A 20,520-nucleotide genomic window follows, 5' to 3' on the forward strand; every position below is an offset into this window, starting at 1 on the left:
ACACATTGCCAAAGGCATTGCTAGTCATGTTGCTTGTTTGGTTATTTTATTTTTCATCTTAAATTTGTGCATATCGACCAGGAAAGTTTTCTTGTCGATGGGTGGTGCTTGACGTAATATTGATAGTTGTTTACGTGTGATGAACTTTCCTGGTACGTCAATGCCATATCAATGTAGTTTATTTTAACCTCCTGTACTAATTTAAGGCTAGGTTTAAATCTGCAATTCCTGGCATATGTGCCTTCCTTGTAGGGGCATTAAGTTTACCTTGTTTAAGGAAGTGTATTCTACATAGTCACATGCCTAATGGCACTCAAAAATTGGTAATCTCTTCATCTATAAGGTATAACATGTTGTAAAAAGTCACGATTGTGCCAAACTAAGACGACATCTGTTCCTTGCACATGCATTAAACACTAATCTGTTAGCTGGGGACTTTCCCAAAATACTGCCATACTATTGGCTACAACACTTATTATTACTATTATGAATCAGTAACTCCCCTCTTTTAAGGCTTCCCATTATGAATCAGTAAATCACCTCTTTTAAGGCTTCCCCTTGCTGTGACATGTCTCTGTCTTTCTTTGACAACTTTTGTCTCTTTTTAATTGAATACAGAATTCTAGGATTCCCTAGTCACTGTGAATGTCTGTCTCTCTCTTACACAGGATGCAATAAATTACCATCTATCATTTCAAAGCCACTGTGTCACCGCACATTTGTCCTTCTTTCAAGACATTACTCACGGTTTTAAACCATTACAAAACACATATGCAAAATTATTATTAAAATAAAACATTTCAATGCAATAAAATACTGAAACTCACACTTACACAAATAATACCCAAGCCAGCAAAGTGAAAGCCAATAAAATTATAGTCAAGGGGCTTTTCCAAATAAAATACTTGAACATTAAAATTAATTACACAAAATTGCAAATAATAAAACAAAAATATGAAAAACTAGGTCACTATGAAAATATGAAAAACTAGGTCACTATGACCTTGCAGTATATAATCAGCTAATCTACTGCAGTACTGAGAAAACATAATTTTTATTATTTTAATAAATACTTGCAAAAGATGGGGAGGGCAGGGTCATGCAATGTTACAATGTTAATTGACGTTGGGTAATCAATGTAATGTTGTAGGCATTTGGGTTTCTTATGTGCTATTTACATAAGCCAGTTATTAAAATTGGGCCTCTTTACTTCACAACATTAAGTAAAGCATAATGTTTGAGTCATGCAGGGTAAAGATTTTTAAAAATAAATCAGAAAGGCTGGATTTTGTCTTCTTCTTTGAATATTGAAATCTTTGATAAGTTATCACAAGAAATAGGAATTAGAATGCTGTCCCTTAACAAGATCACTGTATATTCTTAATTCCTTGTTACCAGTCTGACTATGTTCCTTGCCAGCTCTAGGTGTTTGTAACCGGTGCAATTTTAAATGTAGTTTTTCGGTATATTGTTTTTATGTCCCTGTAAGTCTTTGTTGTGAGGTGATCACGCTATTTGATAACATGGCCATATTTTCTGAAGGTTTGTTGTAATCTCTACCTGCTATGGCCAGTCCCGCCAACAATCAGAAAAGCCACTATTTTACGTCTCTGATAGGAAAATATTCCAATTTATCTTGTCCTTTTACTGGAGCACGCTAGGTTGGGAGCTCTGTGGCTTGGCTCTCGTGATATGGCCAGCAACTTTCCTTATCTTAGATACATTTGCTCACATTGCATACAATTGCAGAATATTCTTAGATGTATGTACTTTGGAATAGTATATAACTGAAAAGAACATATTTGGAATTACAAATATTCTAACCAGAAGTATAATAATATGTAGGAACAAAATAAACTAGAAATAAAATAAAAAAATTAAATTTGAAGAAACATGTGAAGAATGTCTGTCAAGCATATTAACCCTGGGATAGTTTGTTAGTCTTGAAAAGTAAACATAGGAAAAGAAGTCTCATACTTAATTCAAGAGTACTACACTTTTGAATACTGAAAGGTTTTGCAGGTGATCAGTTCGCAGTTTGGACCAAGGACCTAATAGCACGGACATACTAACTAAATGTCAGGATGAGGTTGACTCATTACCCTTGTCCTAGCAACTGTGGGTTCTGTCCTGACCATTGGGTGTTTTACAGTTTTTAAAGCAGAGAATGCCAGAGTGGTTTGTTGAATAAATAGTGACAAACATGCACTTCAGGAGTTAATTTAAATTCACTTGCGTGAGTGCATGTGTCGGAAAGCAGGTGACATGCCTTAAGGAGAAACCAGTCCATGAATAGCTTTTTTACAGTTTTCAATTGGTTGGACTATGCAGCGTGAGGACAGGTATCAGTAAAGGAACATCAGTCTTGCAGCTATGTTGGCAATGTTACACACTGAGACAGTTCTCAGCCAGGTCATCATGGCATTTTCTTTCAAAGTGGCACCAATGTAAATATAACGTACAAACTCACGCTTACCCACTGTTGTACATCTGCCTTGCTCGTGATGGTTGGCATCACTGATAACAGGTGAATGTCAGTTCCGGTTATGGCGCCTGTATATGTACCACGGTGAACGGACAATAAAGAATATTAAGTGCTAACTACATGCACTTGCTTATCTACAACTTAAAACCTATGATCTCAAGTAAAACATGGCGCAGTCGTGTGGAATTGCTTTCATATTTCAGTTCGTCCATGTTCGTTGGATTTGTGTGCTATAGGTGATATAACCTGTAGGTGTGCGTTTGTTTGTCGACACGTGTTTGTCGGACGTCGGTGGTTAATAGTGAATATCGAACAATGTTGTTGACAGACTGAATCGTATAGTTTTTTTCTGTTTGTGCCATGGCAGGCCTCAATCTTGTAAAGCTCCCTGACTCTGTCGACTTGGAGAGTCCCACGGCCCGAAAAGACTGGGAAGTGTTTGAAGGAGATTTTGAAAATTATTTAATCGCAACGGGCCAGGATGAGGGCCCAGATAAGGTTAAGATCGCCCTACTCAAAAACATGTTAGGCTCCCAAGGACGAGCCCTTTTCGAAACTTTCGACATCCCACCGGAGGACAAGCTTGTGTATTCTAAAGTAAAGGAAGCGTATCGCGTGTTCGTGGCACCAAAAACAAATCCTTTGTATGAACGGTTTGTTTTTAACCAGCGTGTGCAACTTGAGGGTGAGACTTTTGATCATTTCTTGACTGATTGCCGCCGCCTGATTAAAACATGTGGCTATGAGCGCCCAGTTTCGCAGGAAGAGAATATGCTGGTTGACCGCATCGTCCAGGGCATCAGAGATTCGTCCGTTCGGGAGTCTCTGCTGAGGTTAGACAATGCTACTCTTACTAAAGTTGCTGCACACTGCCGTCTGATGGAACAAAGTCAACAACAAGCAAAGGAGATTCAAGCTCGGAGTTCTACTCACGATAGTGTAAGTTGTGACTTTGTGTCCACTAAGGATAGGAAGTCGTCACGCCCAAGACAAAACAGCAAGTTTGGTGATAACGGTGAGTACAACTGCTCAAGGTGCCAGACACAGCACAAGGCCAGACAATGCCCAGCATATGGAAAAAAATGTGCCAAATGTGGCATTATGAATCACTTTGCTGCCTCGTGCAGTTGCACAACTTTGTATGTAAGTTTGGTCTCAACAAGTAAACCTTAGAACCCTTGCAAGTGGTCACATGTCTTGCAGTATAAAGGGGAAGGTGTTGTACATCTGCCTTGCTCGTGATGGTTGGCATCACTGATAACAGGTGAATGTCAGTTCCGGTTATGGCGCCTGTATATGTACCACGGTGAACGGACAATAAAGAATATTAAGTGCTAACTACATGCACTTGCTTATCTACAACTTAAAACCTATGATCTCAAGTAAAACACCCACAAGGTCCCTTGTCGTATTAACGCACCTCATTAAAGTTGGCTCTTTGACAACTTAGAAAGGTGGCCACTTCAAAATTCAACACTTTGGCTAGGGGCTAATAGAGGCACAGGATGAAGAACATGAAAACACTGCTAACAGGCCGAAACTGCAAGTTGGATCCCAGTTGAACAAGTGGTGTATGGTGTTTGAGTAACAGCTTTAGCTAGCATGTATTGGAATGTTTGACTTGCTTATTAATTTCAAGTCAAATTCAGACTGATGAAAAGTTTGTGGCTAAAACCATAAATTATGAAAATTTAAAATGCATAAAAAGAGTCACTACAAGGAAAAATGACTCAGGGTAAATTTGTATTAACAAAAGAATTCAGTAACCAACAGATTACCATTGTTTATTTCAATTTTCTCACTTCTCAGCCTTCATTTTGGATGTCACAATCTGGTTGGCTGTATCATATTGTAAGATGGCAAAGTAACTAAACATTGGTGCTAAGTTTTAATACTTGATGAACTCTCATAACTCTTATCACTAACTTGATAATCTGGGTTAAAGTAAGGTAAGTTAGTATCCTCATCTAAAGCAACAGAGCACTAGAGCCAGAGGTAAAAACATCTTAAAACTTACCTAAACACAGATTCTTGGAACTGCAGGATCAGTAAGTTATTGCCCTCTACAGGACTTTTCTGGTGGGTATCTAACTTAAGGAACTAAATTAATTAAAAATTACCTAACACTGAATTCTATAAAATATATAAATATTTTAAGAAACAACAAAAAAAAAGCATAAAATTACAAATGGTGGTCTTTCCCATTTAAATTACAAATGAATCTTTTCCCAAAAACAACTTAAATGAACAACTTGTTTTATTTCCACATAAAATAATGTAATGGAGGATGTGTTAATGACTGAAGTCTAGAACTTCTAGATTAAACATACGACTACATTAAAAAATGAAAGCGTTGAGGGGATAAGCTACTTAGAAATTACATCGCAACTACTTCCCACTTGTTTCGACTGGTCATTTGGTCGCTGGGCAGACGGAGCCTTGACTCACTGAGCCAAACTGATCGAGCCCCTACAAGACCCACTTACAACCAAGTCTAAGGTACGAAAGTCCTTCTGGAACCGGCCAGTGCCGCCTAACCCTAATTTCCCTCCCATTGTCCAGACCACCTGAGTCGGCTGCTTCTCGCTTACACAGCGGCCTCAGCACACTTGCGGAGCCAACTTGGTGTCCCAAAATGAGTGGTCTGGGCCCGTAAAAGGCACACTGCTGTGCAAGTCCAAACATCGCCCAATCAGAGGAATGCAGGAATCAGAACAGCAACACCCTGTGCATGTTGCAGTACCCTTGTTCGCCGTAGGGCCGGCAGCCAGGCGCCCAGTGTCCAGTGTCCGAACAGTGGACACCATGACAAGTTAAAATCTGATGGAACTGGATAATTACAACTGTGACGGTAAAGAACTTCTTCCAAGGAAACTGAGTCATGGGCAATGCTTCCCACAGGGTCACATGGGGCGTGAAGTGAGTCACATCATGTAGCGATTCAACATGTGCCGTGGTATTCAGAATTTTTCCATGACAAACAGTGCAAAACTGCAATAGCGTATGTCCAAAAAACTGCATTCTAAATCAAAATTACCCATTGCAGAAATAATTTAAAAAACGTACGTGCCAGCAGTGGCTCACAGAAATCTGCGGTGAGTCACCATATCATGCCACCTGCATCACCTTGCATCTCAATTTGCACCCAGCACTGAAGTGTTGAGTTTCTCTAGACAGATAAAACTGTTTTACTTACTGCAAAATACTTTTCATATGATTCAACTATTGAAAATAAGCTATTTGACGAGTATAAAAAACTACAAAGAGGTTTTCCTGCACACCATACCTCACTGTAACTTTCATTCCTTCCGGAGCAGTTATGACCCATGTACAGTTCTTCTTGCTGGTGAAATAATTGAAGGTTAACATTTTGATGATATCAGGTGTTGTCACATTTCCTCCACATTCTGAAATCAAAATTGTGTTACAATCATTACAGCTTTATCAAAAATGGCATTGGCACATAACAATTAGAACTATTCAGACCCCATGAATTAAAATCTTGATATGTAATATTACATATATTATTTTTAGGGATGAACCAATAAAATCCTGAAATAGTCCTACTATTCAAAAAGATTCAATATTCAAGGAAAAAGATTAGAAAAAATAAATCATGTGAATCCTTTAAGTAGCTATCAAAGAAATTTTCAAGTTAACCATCTGCTGAGGTTTTTTGTTTAGCACATTAGGAAACATTTATGACACAAAACTAATTTGTTTAGAAAAATAACTTGTCAATATTATAAATGGACTGGTCAAATATTTTGTTTTTTTTTACAGATTTGAGTTTCAATGAAAAAAAAAAATAAGAAAAATACTCGAAAGAAATAAGATAAAATCAAACATTCAACACTAACAAGTCTGGAGTTTACTAGGCATATTTTTCCTTCATATCTATTATATTACCAAACTCTAAGATATTGTAAACTTGATATGTAGGCCTAATCATATGTAAATAAAACTACAATATGTAGTGACTCTAAAAAAATTTGTGAAACAAATGTTTAAATGGTTGAATATTTCAACACCATTGTTAAAATTTTTCTTTCTTGTATATTTTAATTTTTACTTTTGACACCTAGAGAAGGATTTGAGGGGTAGATGTGAGGTACACTTTAGGATTCAATTTTCAAGACTTGGATTTCAAAACATCGAGATTCGACCCATCACTAATTATTTTATAATGCATGCATGTACTTCTTGCTTAATAGTACACAAAGAACCCTTAATTAAATATTTGCAAGTGGTAGCTGCTTATTTTACTCCTAGTAATAGAGTGAGGGTTTTTGGGTTGTTACCCCATGAGTATTATAGATTTGGTTAGTGAAAATGTGACTATTTATAGTACATTTTTATCTTAAATTAGCATATTAGACATTAGTACTTTTAATTCATTGTAAAATAAAAGCACAATCAATAGATTAATTAGAATTAAAAATATTCCCTATTTCCCTACGCTAATTGAACCAATAGTTGACCTTTTAAAAGCAAAACATCACTTGGTTTCTATTGAATATCTGAAACTACACTGGCCTGAATCATACAACTCCTGTCTAAAACGAAAACACAGTCGAAAACATCCAGCAGTTCTTACTTTATAACTATTTATTCTTCTAAGCCCCTATTATTAGCTTATTAAACATCCATACTTAAGAAAAAGCAAAAGATTCATCAACTCTGCATTTTAAAATGATTCTAAAAAAATTATATATATAAATAGGCCTATTATTATTTTTTTAAATTTGAATTTGTCACAAAAATCATAATCTGGTTATAGCAAGACAATAACTTTAATTGACTCAAGTAATTCAATTGTATGGTTGCTGCACCATTCTTAATTGCACAGTGTAAGTAAATAAAATTCAGGGAAAAGTAATGAGGTTATAAATACAATACTAATTTGGACTCCAGTTGTCAAGTATAAATACACCACCGGATTGGATTCTTCGCATCTGTTAGCTACTATGGTAGAAAATTATAAACAATAAAGATGTTGTAATTAGTTGTTTTAATATGGGTATTATCAAAACAGTTTTGTAATTTTTTTTAATGAGCTACATCTCAGTATGACTGTTACGTCGTGATATCCCAGCCAACATAGGTCAGTAATGTGGTTTTTGTACAGCTGACACCAATAAATTAACCATGTGCCATTGGTAAAAATCACTACTCAGCCATTTATTACAAGCTACAATCAATATGAAAAAGAATTAAAGCAAAAAATTAAAATCACACTATTTTTTCAGCATATTCTCAGCTAGGGTGAAAATCATGTACTTTAACAAGAGATACAGTGTCATAGAGTGGAAGTGGCAGTCTTTCCGAAACTCACAGGCTGATGTGTACGAGACGTAGCAAATGCACTACTGCACACTGTACCTGCAGTGTGTGCACAAAAAGCATTCAGGCACACTACACTTCACCAACACAAGTTATAAAACTCTGTAACATGGTGAAAACTACAACTTACTCAAAAATATAAAAAAAAAGCATGACAAACTATGTAAATCTGGCCAAAGTCTGTGAAACACTGTAATGTGAAGTAAAAGTATACTAATAAAAATAATTCACAACTGTATAATAAAGCTAGTATAACTCTGAGGATTAAATATAGTCAAGCTAGTTTTGAATAAACTTTATCTGCAAAATGTTGACAGTTATTAATATTAAAAACCCTTTGAGAGAGTCAAATACTGTGTTGCAAACACTAATTTAGTTGATTTGCACTAAAGTATCTATCTAGTACTAGTTTCAAAGAAAATAAATTTGAGAAAGTCAATGTACTGAAGCCTAATGATTATTAATCTAAATTTTATGTAAACCATTTTGAAGCTACACAAGTAACTTTTTTAATTTACAATCAAGCTTTGTTAAATGAATTAAACTTTAACCAAATTATCAACAGGCAAAATGATGAAGTTAAGAGCAAACCACGACTTGCTCAAAATTTTGCGAAACCAAAATGGATGGTTAAATATGAAATTATATTTATTTTAAAGACATAACATGTTTAGCTAAATAAACATTTAACAAAGAACCAACATTCGCCCAAAGCACAGACTAATTTGTCGCGGCCTCGTCTCTGGTGAAGATGTGGAGACGGGGTGGACGTCGCTCGGTCGTTCAGTTGTGTTGTTTGCCCGGCGCCAGCTCTTGGGTAGAGCAGCCTCACACTCTGAGGCGGGAGTGGACCGTTCGGCCCAGTGCAGCTGACCGAGGACGTGCTGACAAGGAGTGGTTAGCAGGAAGATTGGGTGTAGAAGAGAGGATGCCCGCGGTCTCACGAAGAGTCGCTAGCGGAACGGATGGAAGTTGGAGAGAGGGATGCCCGCGGTCTCACTAAGAGTCGCTAGCAGAGGATTGCCCACGGTCTCACGAAGAGTCGCTAGCTGATGGGTGGGCAGAGAGAGGTAGAATGAGAGAGAGAGGGAGAAGGAAGCCCGCGGTCTCACAAGGAGTCGCTAGCGGATAGGTGCGAGAGAATGAGAGAGAGAAGGAAAGCCCGCGGTCTCACGAAGAGTCGCTAGCTGAGGGAAGGAAGATGAGGAATTCAAGCCAATGATACCACTTTTGACTGAGGTAATATTTATTTTCCCAGATTGGCTGGGAGAGAGGAAAGCTTACAATAGTGGTTTTCTCCCAGATTGGCTGGGAGAGGATAGCTGTCTAAGCTTGTTAGCCCGCACAATTTATACAAGTTTCTTCTAGAACCATCTGTGTTAAAGTTTTACATATTTCTATCTCTTTTGCCTGATGATGATCTTTTGCATTTTAGAATATTATTTCCACATCTACAAAACATACTTCCAGTATACACTTAATAATATACCTAAATATTTACAATAATAACATATATAAAATAACTATGATACATTGTCTCTTTATATTTACACTGCCATCTGGTGACGAGTGGTAGCACTACCAGGGCCATGGCTGGAGTGTTGCGCCGCGGACAGGATTGTGACCCGGGTTTTTTGTTTAATAAAGAGGAGGTACGAAGTCAAATTAATAGCTACATACAACTAAGAAACACAGAAACGTAGGACTAGAATGATCATACAACATAAAAGTTTTTTTTTTTTCATAGCAAAAAAAACACTATTTATAACTATAAAATATAAAACCACACGTGCAAGAAATGTTATAGAACAGAAATTCACAATTATAGAATGATTTTACTACTGAAAAAGATGTTAGAACAATTTTATGGCAGAAATACACAGCCTATAACTATATAACCTAGGTATGTTAAGAAACATTATACAAAATGCAAATCATAATTTAGAAATAAGATATAGAGAACCACAGATCTGTTGTAGGTTTCAATAAATGATGTAACCAACCTTTTGCTTTTAACTCAATCTCTATTTACTAGTATCGCACAGTACACACAGAGCCGACATGGCTGCAACGATAACAACATTCGTACACATACAAAAAACAAGATGGCACCTAAACAAAGGAAGTCAAATCAAAGTCTATGTAGCAAATACAAATAAAACATTATTACTTTCGTGACTTATGTGTCTCACAAAACATATCCAACACTTCCCCTTGAGACACTTAAGGTTAGAGAAACTAAGATTTCCTTCAGCACAGTATGTGTTCGTTGAATAAAACCTTCGGTGTGAACTTACAAAAAAAAAAACCATCAAACACTATTTGACTTAACTTCAGAACATATCCCCGTTCAAGTCATTCATAGCTCCTGGTTAAATCTCAAAATTTAACAATCATGACAGACACTCAAGGAACACGTGCAAGATTCAGTTTTTCACACAGGTACTTGATGCGCGCACCGTTCACTGCCTTGGTGAACAAATCAGCAGGGTTCTCCCTGCCAGTGATGTGCTTAACCTGTATCTTCCCCTTTTCCGTCATGTCCCTCACAAAATGATATTTGATATCTATATGTTTCGTCCTTTCAGACACTTCCCATGTCTTACACATGGCTATGGCCGTCTCGTTGTCAGAGAGGATCACGGAAGGGCTGGGCGCAGAGCCATCTTGCCCCAATTCAGACATGAACTGCGATAACCATCTTGCTTCCTTTGTTGCTTCGTAGATTGCATAATATTCCGCAACTGCAGTGGAATCAGCAACACAGGCCTGTTTTCTCGAAACCCAGATAACAGGACCTCCCGCTAAGGTTGCCACAACTCCTGTTATAGACTTTCTGTCATGCCTATCATTGGCTAGGTCTGCATCACAGTAGAATATGGCAGCACCATTTTGTTTGGTAAATTTCAACCTCCAGTCTTTGGTTTGTCTCAGGTATCTGAGCACATGTACAATATCTTGCCAGTCCCGAAGGGTTGGGGTCTCACATTTTTGACTAGACCTGCACACTGCAAAGCTAATGTCCGGTCTTGTTGTTTGCGACAAATGTAGTAGGCTCCCAATCGCTTTGCGGTATAAGTGCTTGTCAAAAGCTTTGTTTCCAGCATCTGTTCCATCATCACGGTTGATCTCTATGGGGAACGCTTTTCCTCTTGCATTTGTCATTTGAAAAGTACGCAGCAGTTGCTCGATGTAGTGAGACTGATCCAGTAATACAGAGTCACCTGTGGAAATGATGTTCACTGAAAGAAAATTGGTCATCTCCCCCATGGCTCTCACTTCGATAGTCCCAGACAGCTTCTTTTTCATATACTCCACTTTCTCACGCGTCCCGAATATGCCCAGGTCATCAACGTAGACAAATACCACTAGTTCCTTGTGGTCATCTATATATACGCAAGGGTCTTTCTTCAACCTTCTCAAATCCCAGCCAGTTAGGATACCGTCAAGGGTGTCATGCCACTCCTTACCACTCTGTTTCAGGCCGTAAATACTTTTTAGCAGTTTACAGACCTTGTCACTCCCTTTTTGGTACATCGGCGGTTGCTCCATGTAGATTTCCTCGGTGAGGACCCCGTTCAGATACGCAGCCAAGACGTCCAGGTATTCCCTGACCCAGCCCAACTTCACTGATAAAGCTAGGAGGACACGAACTGTCTTTTTCTTCACCACTGGAGAGTAAGTTTCAGTAAAATCTATCCCCGGTATTTGGGAAAACCCACGTGCTACCAGTCTTGCTTTATACCGTACGGAGCTTCCATCCGAGCTCTCCTTTAATTTTAAGACCCACTTGCACCCTAAAACATTTTTTCCTTTGGGCCTGTCAACAATTTCATAAGTGTTTTTGCTTGTCAAATTTTCAATTTCTTCATCCATTGCTCTTTTCCAATTTATCGCATCACTGCCCCCTAAAGCTTCTTCAACACTCTTTGGTTCGTGGGAGCAAGACTCTGTAGACATAGTAATACACCCGTATGGACAAGAAGGTGCTTCCGAGTGTCTTGACAGGAGTCGAGCAGACCTCCTGATTTCCACTACCGGTTCCTCTTCCCATCCCAAGAAGGGTTCTTCGTCTTCCGACAGGGTGTCATTGGAGTTTGGCTCATCGTTTGTTCTTGGTTCAGTGCCTTCTCTTACCTCCTCGTTCTCATGATGTTTCTCAGTTTCCAGCATGCCCTCGCAGTTTTCTTCCAGTACCACAATGGTTTTGTTCTCTGTTGACATACCACACGCATTGTACGGAAATTTGCTCTCCTGGAAAATAACGTTGTGGGCAATTTTGACCTTCTTAGCTTCTAATTGCCACAGTCGGTAACCCTTAATGTTTGTTTCATAGCCTATGAAAACGCACTCGACACCTTTGCTATCCAACTTATCTCTCCCATTCACATACATCCAGGCTCTGCAACCGAACACCCTCAGAAAATTGAATGTCTTCAGTTTCACCGTTTCCCCTCGCCACAGCTCCAAGGGTATCTGAAAATTTATGGCACGGGAAGGGCTTAGATTTTTCACGAATGCCACAGTATTTGCCGCCTCAGCCCAAAATTCCTTTGGTAGGCCTGATTCTGCAAGCATACACCTGGTGGAATTTATAATTGTTCTATTCGCTCTTTCTGCGACACCGTTTTGTTGCGGTGACGCAGCAACGGTTTTCCTGTGCACTATCCCACATTTTTTGAGATGCGCCTCGAATTCCTTGTTGCAATACTCTCCTCCTCCATCTGTCTGAAGTCCCTTTATCCGGATATCATGCTGCAGTTCAACTTCATTTTGGTATTCCTTGAATGCAGCAAACACATCACTCTTCTTCGCCAAGAATTTCACAGTAAGGTGCCTAGAGTAGTCATCTATGAAGGTTAGTAAATATTGAGCCTTTCCCAAGGACATAGGCAGTTTTCCCATTAAGTCAGAGTGTATTAGCTCCAGTGGTCCTTTAGATTTCCTTTCGCTCATTTGGGGAAAGCCCATTTTTGTCATTTTTCCTTTTATGCAAGTGTCACAAGCATTAAGCATCTTCCCCTCAATCTCCAGTTCAGGTATTTTTCTGATACTTTCTTCATTTAGGTGGCCAAGCCTTTGGTGCCACACCATTACACTCTTCAACGCTGTAGCATCCCTAATTTCACCGTCATGGTTTGGCATATTTACTACATTTGCAATACTGTCCAATTTCTTTTCAGAGTGTAGGACATATAAGCCATTTGAAACTGGAGCCTTGAAAAACATTTCGTCATGATCGTAAGCTATGGCTTCTCTGACATTCATTTCCAGACGAATACCCTTTTTTGCCATCTTGCTTACCGAGAGCAGATTGAAGTTAAATTCTGGCACGTACAGTACATCCGATACAGTGAGAGTCCACCCCCCACATTCATCAGTGATTTTTATCTCTACCATACCACATCCACTGACCTTCGCTGTACCTTTACCCATCGTTATTTCCCCTTTGCAGTCTTTCATGTTGAGGAACAGTTCCCTTTGATTTGATATGTGGTCAGTTGCAGCGGAATCTACAACCCAGTCCACAGTGTTTTTCATGGGTGAAACCAAGCCACATGCACTCACTAATGCCTTGTGTTTTAGCTTCCTATCCTGTTCTTTGCCAGTTGTGTTGTTATAAGGCTTTGACTGGTCATCCTCATTGCAGTCACTTGCCCAATGTCCATTATTTCCGCATCTGTAGCACTTTACTTTGTCACAAGTCTTAGCCATGTGACCCCACTCGTTACACCTGTAGCACTTTCTATCAGTGGGGGTACCAAATAACCTATCACTTCCTTGAGTATTTCTTTCAACATACCTGTTCTTCCAATACTCCGTTCCTTCATTTCCTTGTCTTCCTCCTCTTCCACGCCCTCTGAACGCTTGAGCACCTCTTAGATGACCATCGCCTTTTGCTGCAAGTGCTGAAACTTCATTATCTTCCCGATCTTCATTACCTTCTTCTAAAAGTCTTGCTTTTACCAACCTGATCGATAGGTTAGGTTCCTTTCCCAACTCTTCCACCAGTCCGCCATATTTATCCCACTGGAGTCCAAGGAGGATGATACCCGCAATCTGTTTGTCCGTGTACACCCAACCAGCCGATTTCACTTTCTGGTATTGTGTTTGTACACGAGCCACATATTCATGCAGTTCCTCCCCTTCACCTTTAGAGATCAAAAACATAGCTTTTAGTGATCTCAATCCCTGCAAAAAACTAACCTTCGTATGTATGTCCGCCAGTATTTCCCACGCTTCTTTCGCCAGTACACATTCCGCAATATCGTTAAGATATGAATCGGACACGTTTTTGTACATAAATGCCAAAGCCTTCCTGTTAACCCTTTCTTGATCCGCATTCATTGGTGGTACAAATCCTTGTTCTATAGCATTCCAACAGTTAATTTGTATAAGTTCGGCCTTTGCCCGTAACTTCCATGCAAAGTAATTTTTGGAATCCAGCCGCGGGATGTTGCTTCTATATTCTGTATTTTCGTGCAAAGCCATCTTGAACCACAGTTTGCCACGCGCGCCGATCGGCAACTTTACCGACTCACTGCCAATCACAGTCACAATCTCATCAATCGCAAAAAACGTCCTGGGCCCATAACCTGTTGTAGGTTTCAATAAATGATGTAACCAACCTTTTGCTTTTAACTCAATCTCTATTTACTAGTATCGCACAGTACACACAGAGCCGACATGGCTGCAACGATAACAACATTCGTACACATACAAAAAACAAGATGGCACCTAAACAAAGGAAGTCAAATCAAAGTCTATGTAGCAAATACAAATAAAACATTATTACTTTCGTGACTTATGTGTCTCACAAAACATATCCAACAAGATCTGGGTAACCTCAAATAGTATGTGTAAAACACATACCCTAGAAAGATGTAATCTAAGATCACATACTAGTTTGAAACAACATGGCACAGAACACTAGCAGATGACATAATGAACACTACCATGAAACATACAGATTATAACAATACATTCAAGAAACACATTAATTAGGAACCAAATTTGAATGAAAAATCATGCCTTAGAACATGTATACCACAGTTTTGCATATGTTAAAATGGTCATAAAGCAAAACACAAATTTAAGAACTATATTATTTAGAAGAACATGGTTTATAAACATTACACTAACAAAAATCACATTCTAGAACGTTCACTCCCAAGAACCATGGTTGTTAGAATGATCAGAAGGCAGAAGTAAACAGCCTAGAACATTGTCGGGAACAAAAATAAATGGATTCAAAACTTGATGTGAACAAAATTCACACTGAAAAAACATACCACACACTCAAAGATGCTAGAAAAATCATACAGCTGAAACTCATAGCACAGAACAATGAAACTATGAACAGAAAATATTAGGAAAATCATAGAAACACAAAAAATCTGAATTTCGAAAGAACATGTTACCGACTCAAAGATATTGGAACAATATTAAATAGAAATTATTCACACCTAAGAACTATCATACTCTAGTTCATTAACACAAATCTAAAACTGTCACACTTTTGAAACATTACAAAGAACTGGAATTTGTTAGAATATTCTGTCTTATGTTTTTCTGAATTCTGTGAAATGTGTTGATAACTTCTGAATTCACTCCCCCAAATAATATACACTTTCTTTCGTAAGTATGTACATATCATACTTACTTTCTCCTTCATATTTAAGCATGAAGCCTTGCAATTGTACTGATGAATCAGTCTTGAATATAATCTCTATTCTGCCTTGGTCCTGGATCACAGGCGGAGTGTTGCTTCCACAGTACGTTCCCAGTGGGTGCATTTGAATTGGCACGAGCATACTTTGTGGCACCAATATTGTAACATTATCGAAGTTACAGTTTTTGTAGCCTGAAATCATAATGTAGAGTACTAACGATATTCAAAAAATTTAAACAATATTCAATTAATTAATTGCAAGTTTTGGGAATGTATAAATAGAGACCAGTAGCAATACATGTCTATCACAAATTCTCACCTGCCGGGATACCAAACATCAAAGGTACATATCAAAGGTGATACGGATGTACCTTTGATATCTGCACATATTGTGATTCTTAGAGTTTTCTTCACATGACAATTGCTTGTGTTTTTAAGTTCTGTCTATGCTTATACTTATTTTTGTTTGAACCAAATAGAATGCCTGCAAGGTATTCTCAAAATCATAAAGAAATTCATCCAAAAGTTGTAATGAATATTACAACTTAATACCGTGTTTTAACTAAAAATAACACAACTTTGAATATAATGTAACCCCAAAATTTTTGATTATAAATTTATGAAAAAGACTTTATTAATTGGAAATTGCAATCCAAGTACATATCACTTGAAAAGTATTTAAATTCTTAAATTTATTCCATATTTACTAGACCCATACTAGTGCCACTTTCATCAGTGGAGTGATTTACATGGTCTTTTTGAAACACCAAGATGCAATTAGAAAAAGAAAAAAAAAATGTGTGCTATGACTAGTTCAAAAGCAGCGGCTGTTCAGGTGATGTCCCGGTGGTTGCTAGTGGGGTGAAAGAGTAAGAAAGGAGGTGCCTTCCACAGCAGCCACAGTGAAGAGAAGCAGAAAGAACTCGGCAACAAACTCCATTTGCAGCCTCTCCTTCATCCCTCATCCTTCATCACATCCGTCAGTCTGTGCAGAGGTTCAGGAAGCCCCGGACTAACGTGGCATGCGTGATGCAGTTTACAGGAGCGCGTAGTTTTTCAACTAAGTGAAGGATCAGGAGGCAGTAATTAACAGCAGTCTAAAGTGGCATAAATGACACACTTAGAGGCAGAGCCGGTAGTTTTCTGTTCCCAATGGCAAGATAAAAGTTTGCGATTATAATTAGATCCTTTCAGTTTCCACAGTTTTGGTAAAATACACAGCATCATATTCAGTTGAATATAATATTTATATGAGTATAAATCAAACATGTAGGACAGACTTACCTTGTTCAATGTTAAATGAAAGGAAAGTTACTTGTATATTTTTTCCAGGAAACAAGAATGTATAGTTGCAGTTGAGATTTGCGGCATAATTGAGTGGATACCCGGGAGTTACAATGGTGCCCTCCTCAGGACTGGTTATGATGCTTCCGCAGTTGGCCGACCATCGCGCCTGTAACGGAAACCAAAATACTCAGAGTACGAACAACTACAGTACTGTTCAAGTAGTAGATTTATGACTTCCCTGAAAATCATTTACTACGGTTTGAATTAAGTTTAAGCCTGCAAAATACTTGTAGAAAACAAAATGACGGTTCTCTTGAAGTCAAAAAACGTGTTCCTTGGTCAACAGTGTACGGCCATGTGGTGGTAGTGGTGATGGAGGTGGTAGGGAAATTAGTAAAGATGTAGTTTTTGAGTTGTTTTACTACTCAGGATTGCACACAGTGCATCCATTAGGAACATGTAGCAGATCAAATTGCAGTTGACACGACTAGTATCTGTGCACCACTTACGTATTAGAAACAGTAAAGTTCTTTCAAACCCAACTATACAACTAAAACGTAAATTTGTATGTTTATGCTCGCAAAATGAAAATAAAACAATTTTGCTGGTTACGAAAGCAAACATTCTTCTGCTAATGAAACTATTCTGCTTTTTTGTCTACTGTGATTGAACTAAATTTATAACTTACCATTACAGGCAGAGATTTTTTAAAACATTGGTTTGAATACTGCTCTGATATCTTCAAATTAACTGTAGAAAAATTAATTCATTTTCTTTTCTTTCCAATTGGGGCTAAAATAATTGCATTTTTGGCAAGTCCTCTATTTCTACATTTTCCAGTAAATTTTGCATTCCTTTAAAATTAATACTGTGTTGAGGCAAGGTTCCCTAAATTCACTTGAAACTTTGTTCAGTACATATTTAAGACTAGCAGTGCCCGCGACTTTGTCCACGTGGACTTTGTTGGGGGGTATTGTGACTTTCTGAGATAATATGGTAGATGCACAGTTTTAGGTTATTCTCAAAACACTCATAACCAATGGTATATTAAAGTACTTCTGCGTAAACTATATTTTTAGTTTTGTCTTCCGGCAGAAGTAGAAATTGATTTTCTCCCGAACCAGATCTCGACAGAGCAACATATAGTTGCCCGTGCGAAAAACACTCTTGGCGTAAATCTATTCCTACGTACTTAAATGTTTGTCCCTGGGCCTTATTAATTGTTACCGCAAACGATACCTTCACCGGAAATTGAATTTACTTAAAGTGAAAAGGCAAATCCGTTGGTATCATAGATATGCGAGGTATCAGCACTGTTGGTCCTACTGCTGGACCAGTCAATACTGTAGCACCAATCACGTTATCGCGAAGGAATTTTTCTTGGAGTCTGGTTCCGTTGCATAAATTTGGTGGTTTAAGATTCCTTAGCAGCACAATTGGACAGCCAGTTTTTAATTTGAGTGAATGTGAGGGAAGGCCACTCGGATTTAAAGAATTTAAAAATTCTTGTGGATAATGTACCGCATCTTCTTGATCCATTACTTTATCAATGGTCCTGTAGTTCACTCTATCTCCTGGAAGTTTACCCAGTATCATGTTATTGATGTCGTCAACGCTACTATTTCTAGCTGCTAATATTGCCCTTTGACACATCCACTGGTAGTCTTTGTTTTCTATATGGACTACATCTGGCTACACTTTAGAGATTAGGTCTTCAATGCTAGTCATACATGCGCGTGCAATACTTAATACTTATTTGGCTACAACACTAATACTTACATTTTAAATATCGCGATATCTTTTGAATGAAACGTCCAAATTGAATAATTCAAAAAGTTCTAGAAAGGTATTGAATTTGTCTTGAATATACAGTAATTAATTTTGATAAGGATTAATACCAAGGACACAATAAAGAGGTTTTGAAGCGACTGCATTTTAATTATTTAAAAAAATAAAAGAAAACACTAATTGTGAGATAACTACAATAGTTAGACATATGGTTACGCGATATTTTTTGAAGACAATTATATGTTCTGCAACGTGGTAGTACATTGTTTTGTTCTATAATCAATAGGTTTTGCAGTGCACGTCGTGTAAGGATTTTTTCGGGTCATTTTTTTACACTCTGGGTTACCTTATTGGACTTTTAGTAAGGATCCCTAATGTTATTGATAATATAATATAGCCTATAGCCTTCCTCGATAAATGTACTATCCAACACTGAAAGAATTTTTCAAATCGGACCAGTGATTTCTGAGATTAGCGTGTTCAAACAAACAAACAAACAAACAAACAAACAAACTCTTCAGCTTTATAATTAGTATAGATATTAAATTTTCTTTAGTGAAGCCACACAATTTGGCGAGGATAATCTACAGAAAGGCCATGTCAAGAGTCACTGATCTTTAATTTTTTTATGAAAGCTATCACTTTTCAATTATTGGCAGTTCAAAATTTGCCTGCTGACAAAAAAAATTTCTAAAGCCCACATTATAAACTTAGTTACTCAGTGTACATTTATAAATTAATCTGTGTAACATCAAAAACAATAACCATATTACCTCTACATTCAAAATGGACCTTTATCACTTTATTTTTACCATACAACTCCAATCCCAAAAATTTTGTCAACAATAAAATTGTCAAGAAGGCATATCAATTATCTTTAAAAAGGTAAATAGTGAATTAAATGAAATGTAACTATACAATAATTTATTTGCTTCTTTTATCAACTTATAATGGGTACATTGTTTCAAGTTGGGATGGAAGGAACGTAATTCCAAGCATTAATGATGAACACCCTAATCCCTGGCCTAATGCATAGCATTTAGTATGTATGGCAATTGTTTATTCTGTTCTGTGCTTAATTCAAGAGTGACTATTGCTTTTTTTATTAACGTAGTTATTTTAATATTCTTTGATCCTGTTCCAATCCCATCAGCCTTAATACCATTTCAGATAATGCTTTATGCCAGACTAGTATAATATTTAAAATTTAAATATCCTACTAAAATATGTAGTCTTGTAAGCATATGTCATCGCATATTACCTTGAATCCATCGTGAACAACTGCACCGTTGCTGCGGAAGATAACTCTCATCTTGTTGCTGGTGGATCGGTATGGCTGCGGTGCTCTTGGTCCACATGCCTTACCCAGTGACACCCAGACGTCATTCACGTTGTCGAAGGCCTGGTGCAAAACAAATTTGTATTTATATTGTTACGAGGGGGAAAACAGGTTTATAAAGGATAGCGCAATTAATTAAATACAGTTTTATTTACTAACTATTATTTAATGACAACACTTAAAATGTCTGTCCATTAATCAATCACTCTTTCATTTAGTCCAAAGTTCACTCTCCCCACTGGAACTCGGCTCTACTGCTCGTCCCTTACCTCGCACCTCTGTCCCAACACACAGACCCCGATACGCAACTCTCTGTAGCTTGTAGTCCGGTTATCGCTTGCTGAGGGGTCACTGGCTCGGAGGCTGGCATCCCTCCCAGAACAATGATGTTCTCGTTACGCCACTCCATGCAACGACCTCCGGTAGCTCGCAGAAACCTCCAGGTGGACTGAGGGGTCAATGACAAAGCACCGGGGAAGAGGTGAGTGAAGAGGGGAGGAGGGGTAGCACGGCCTGACGCAAATCCAGCAAGGAATGTGCCGCGCGGGACTGCTCCCCACCCAGGGACCAACAGGTCGGCTGACTGGCCTGCCTCACGGCCCAAAC

At 38.1% G+C, this 20,520-nt stretch overlaps 1 protein-coding gene across 1 annotated transcript in view; it reads right to left on the minus strand.

The window, feature by feature from the left end:
- The window catches only part of LOC134533174 (cubilin), a 343,648-nt gene that overhangs the window by 51,147 nt on the left and 271,981 nt on the right, over positions 1-20,520 (minus strand). Inside the window, exons 55-58 of the mRNA XM_063370538.1 lie at positions 19,837-19,977; positions 16,785-16,953; positions 15,492-15,692; positions 5,772-5,892 (exon numbers count right to left, since the gene is read on the minus strand). Coding sequence (XP_063226608.1) covers positions 5,772-5,892; positions 15,492-15,692; positions 16,785-16,953; positions 19,837-19,977 — 632 coding nt within the window. The remainder of the gene's footprint in view (positions 1-5,771; positions 5,893-15,491; positions 15,693-16,784; positions 16,954-19,836; positions 19,978-20,520) is intronic.

The sequence above is a fragment of the Bacillus rossius genome, chromosome 6, assembly GCF_032445375.1.
Source record: "Bacillus rossius redtenbacheri isolate Brsri chromosome 6, Brsri_v3, whole genome shotgun sequence".
NCBI lineage: Eukaryota > Metazoa > Arthropoda > Insecta > Phasmatodea > Bacillidae > Bacillus > Bacillus rossius.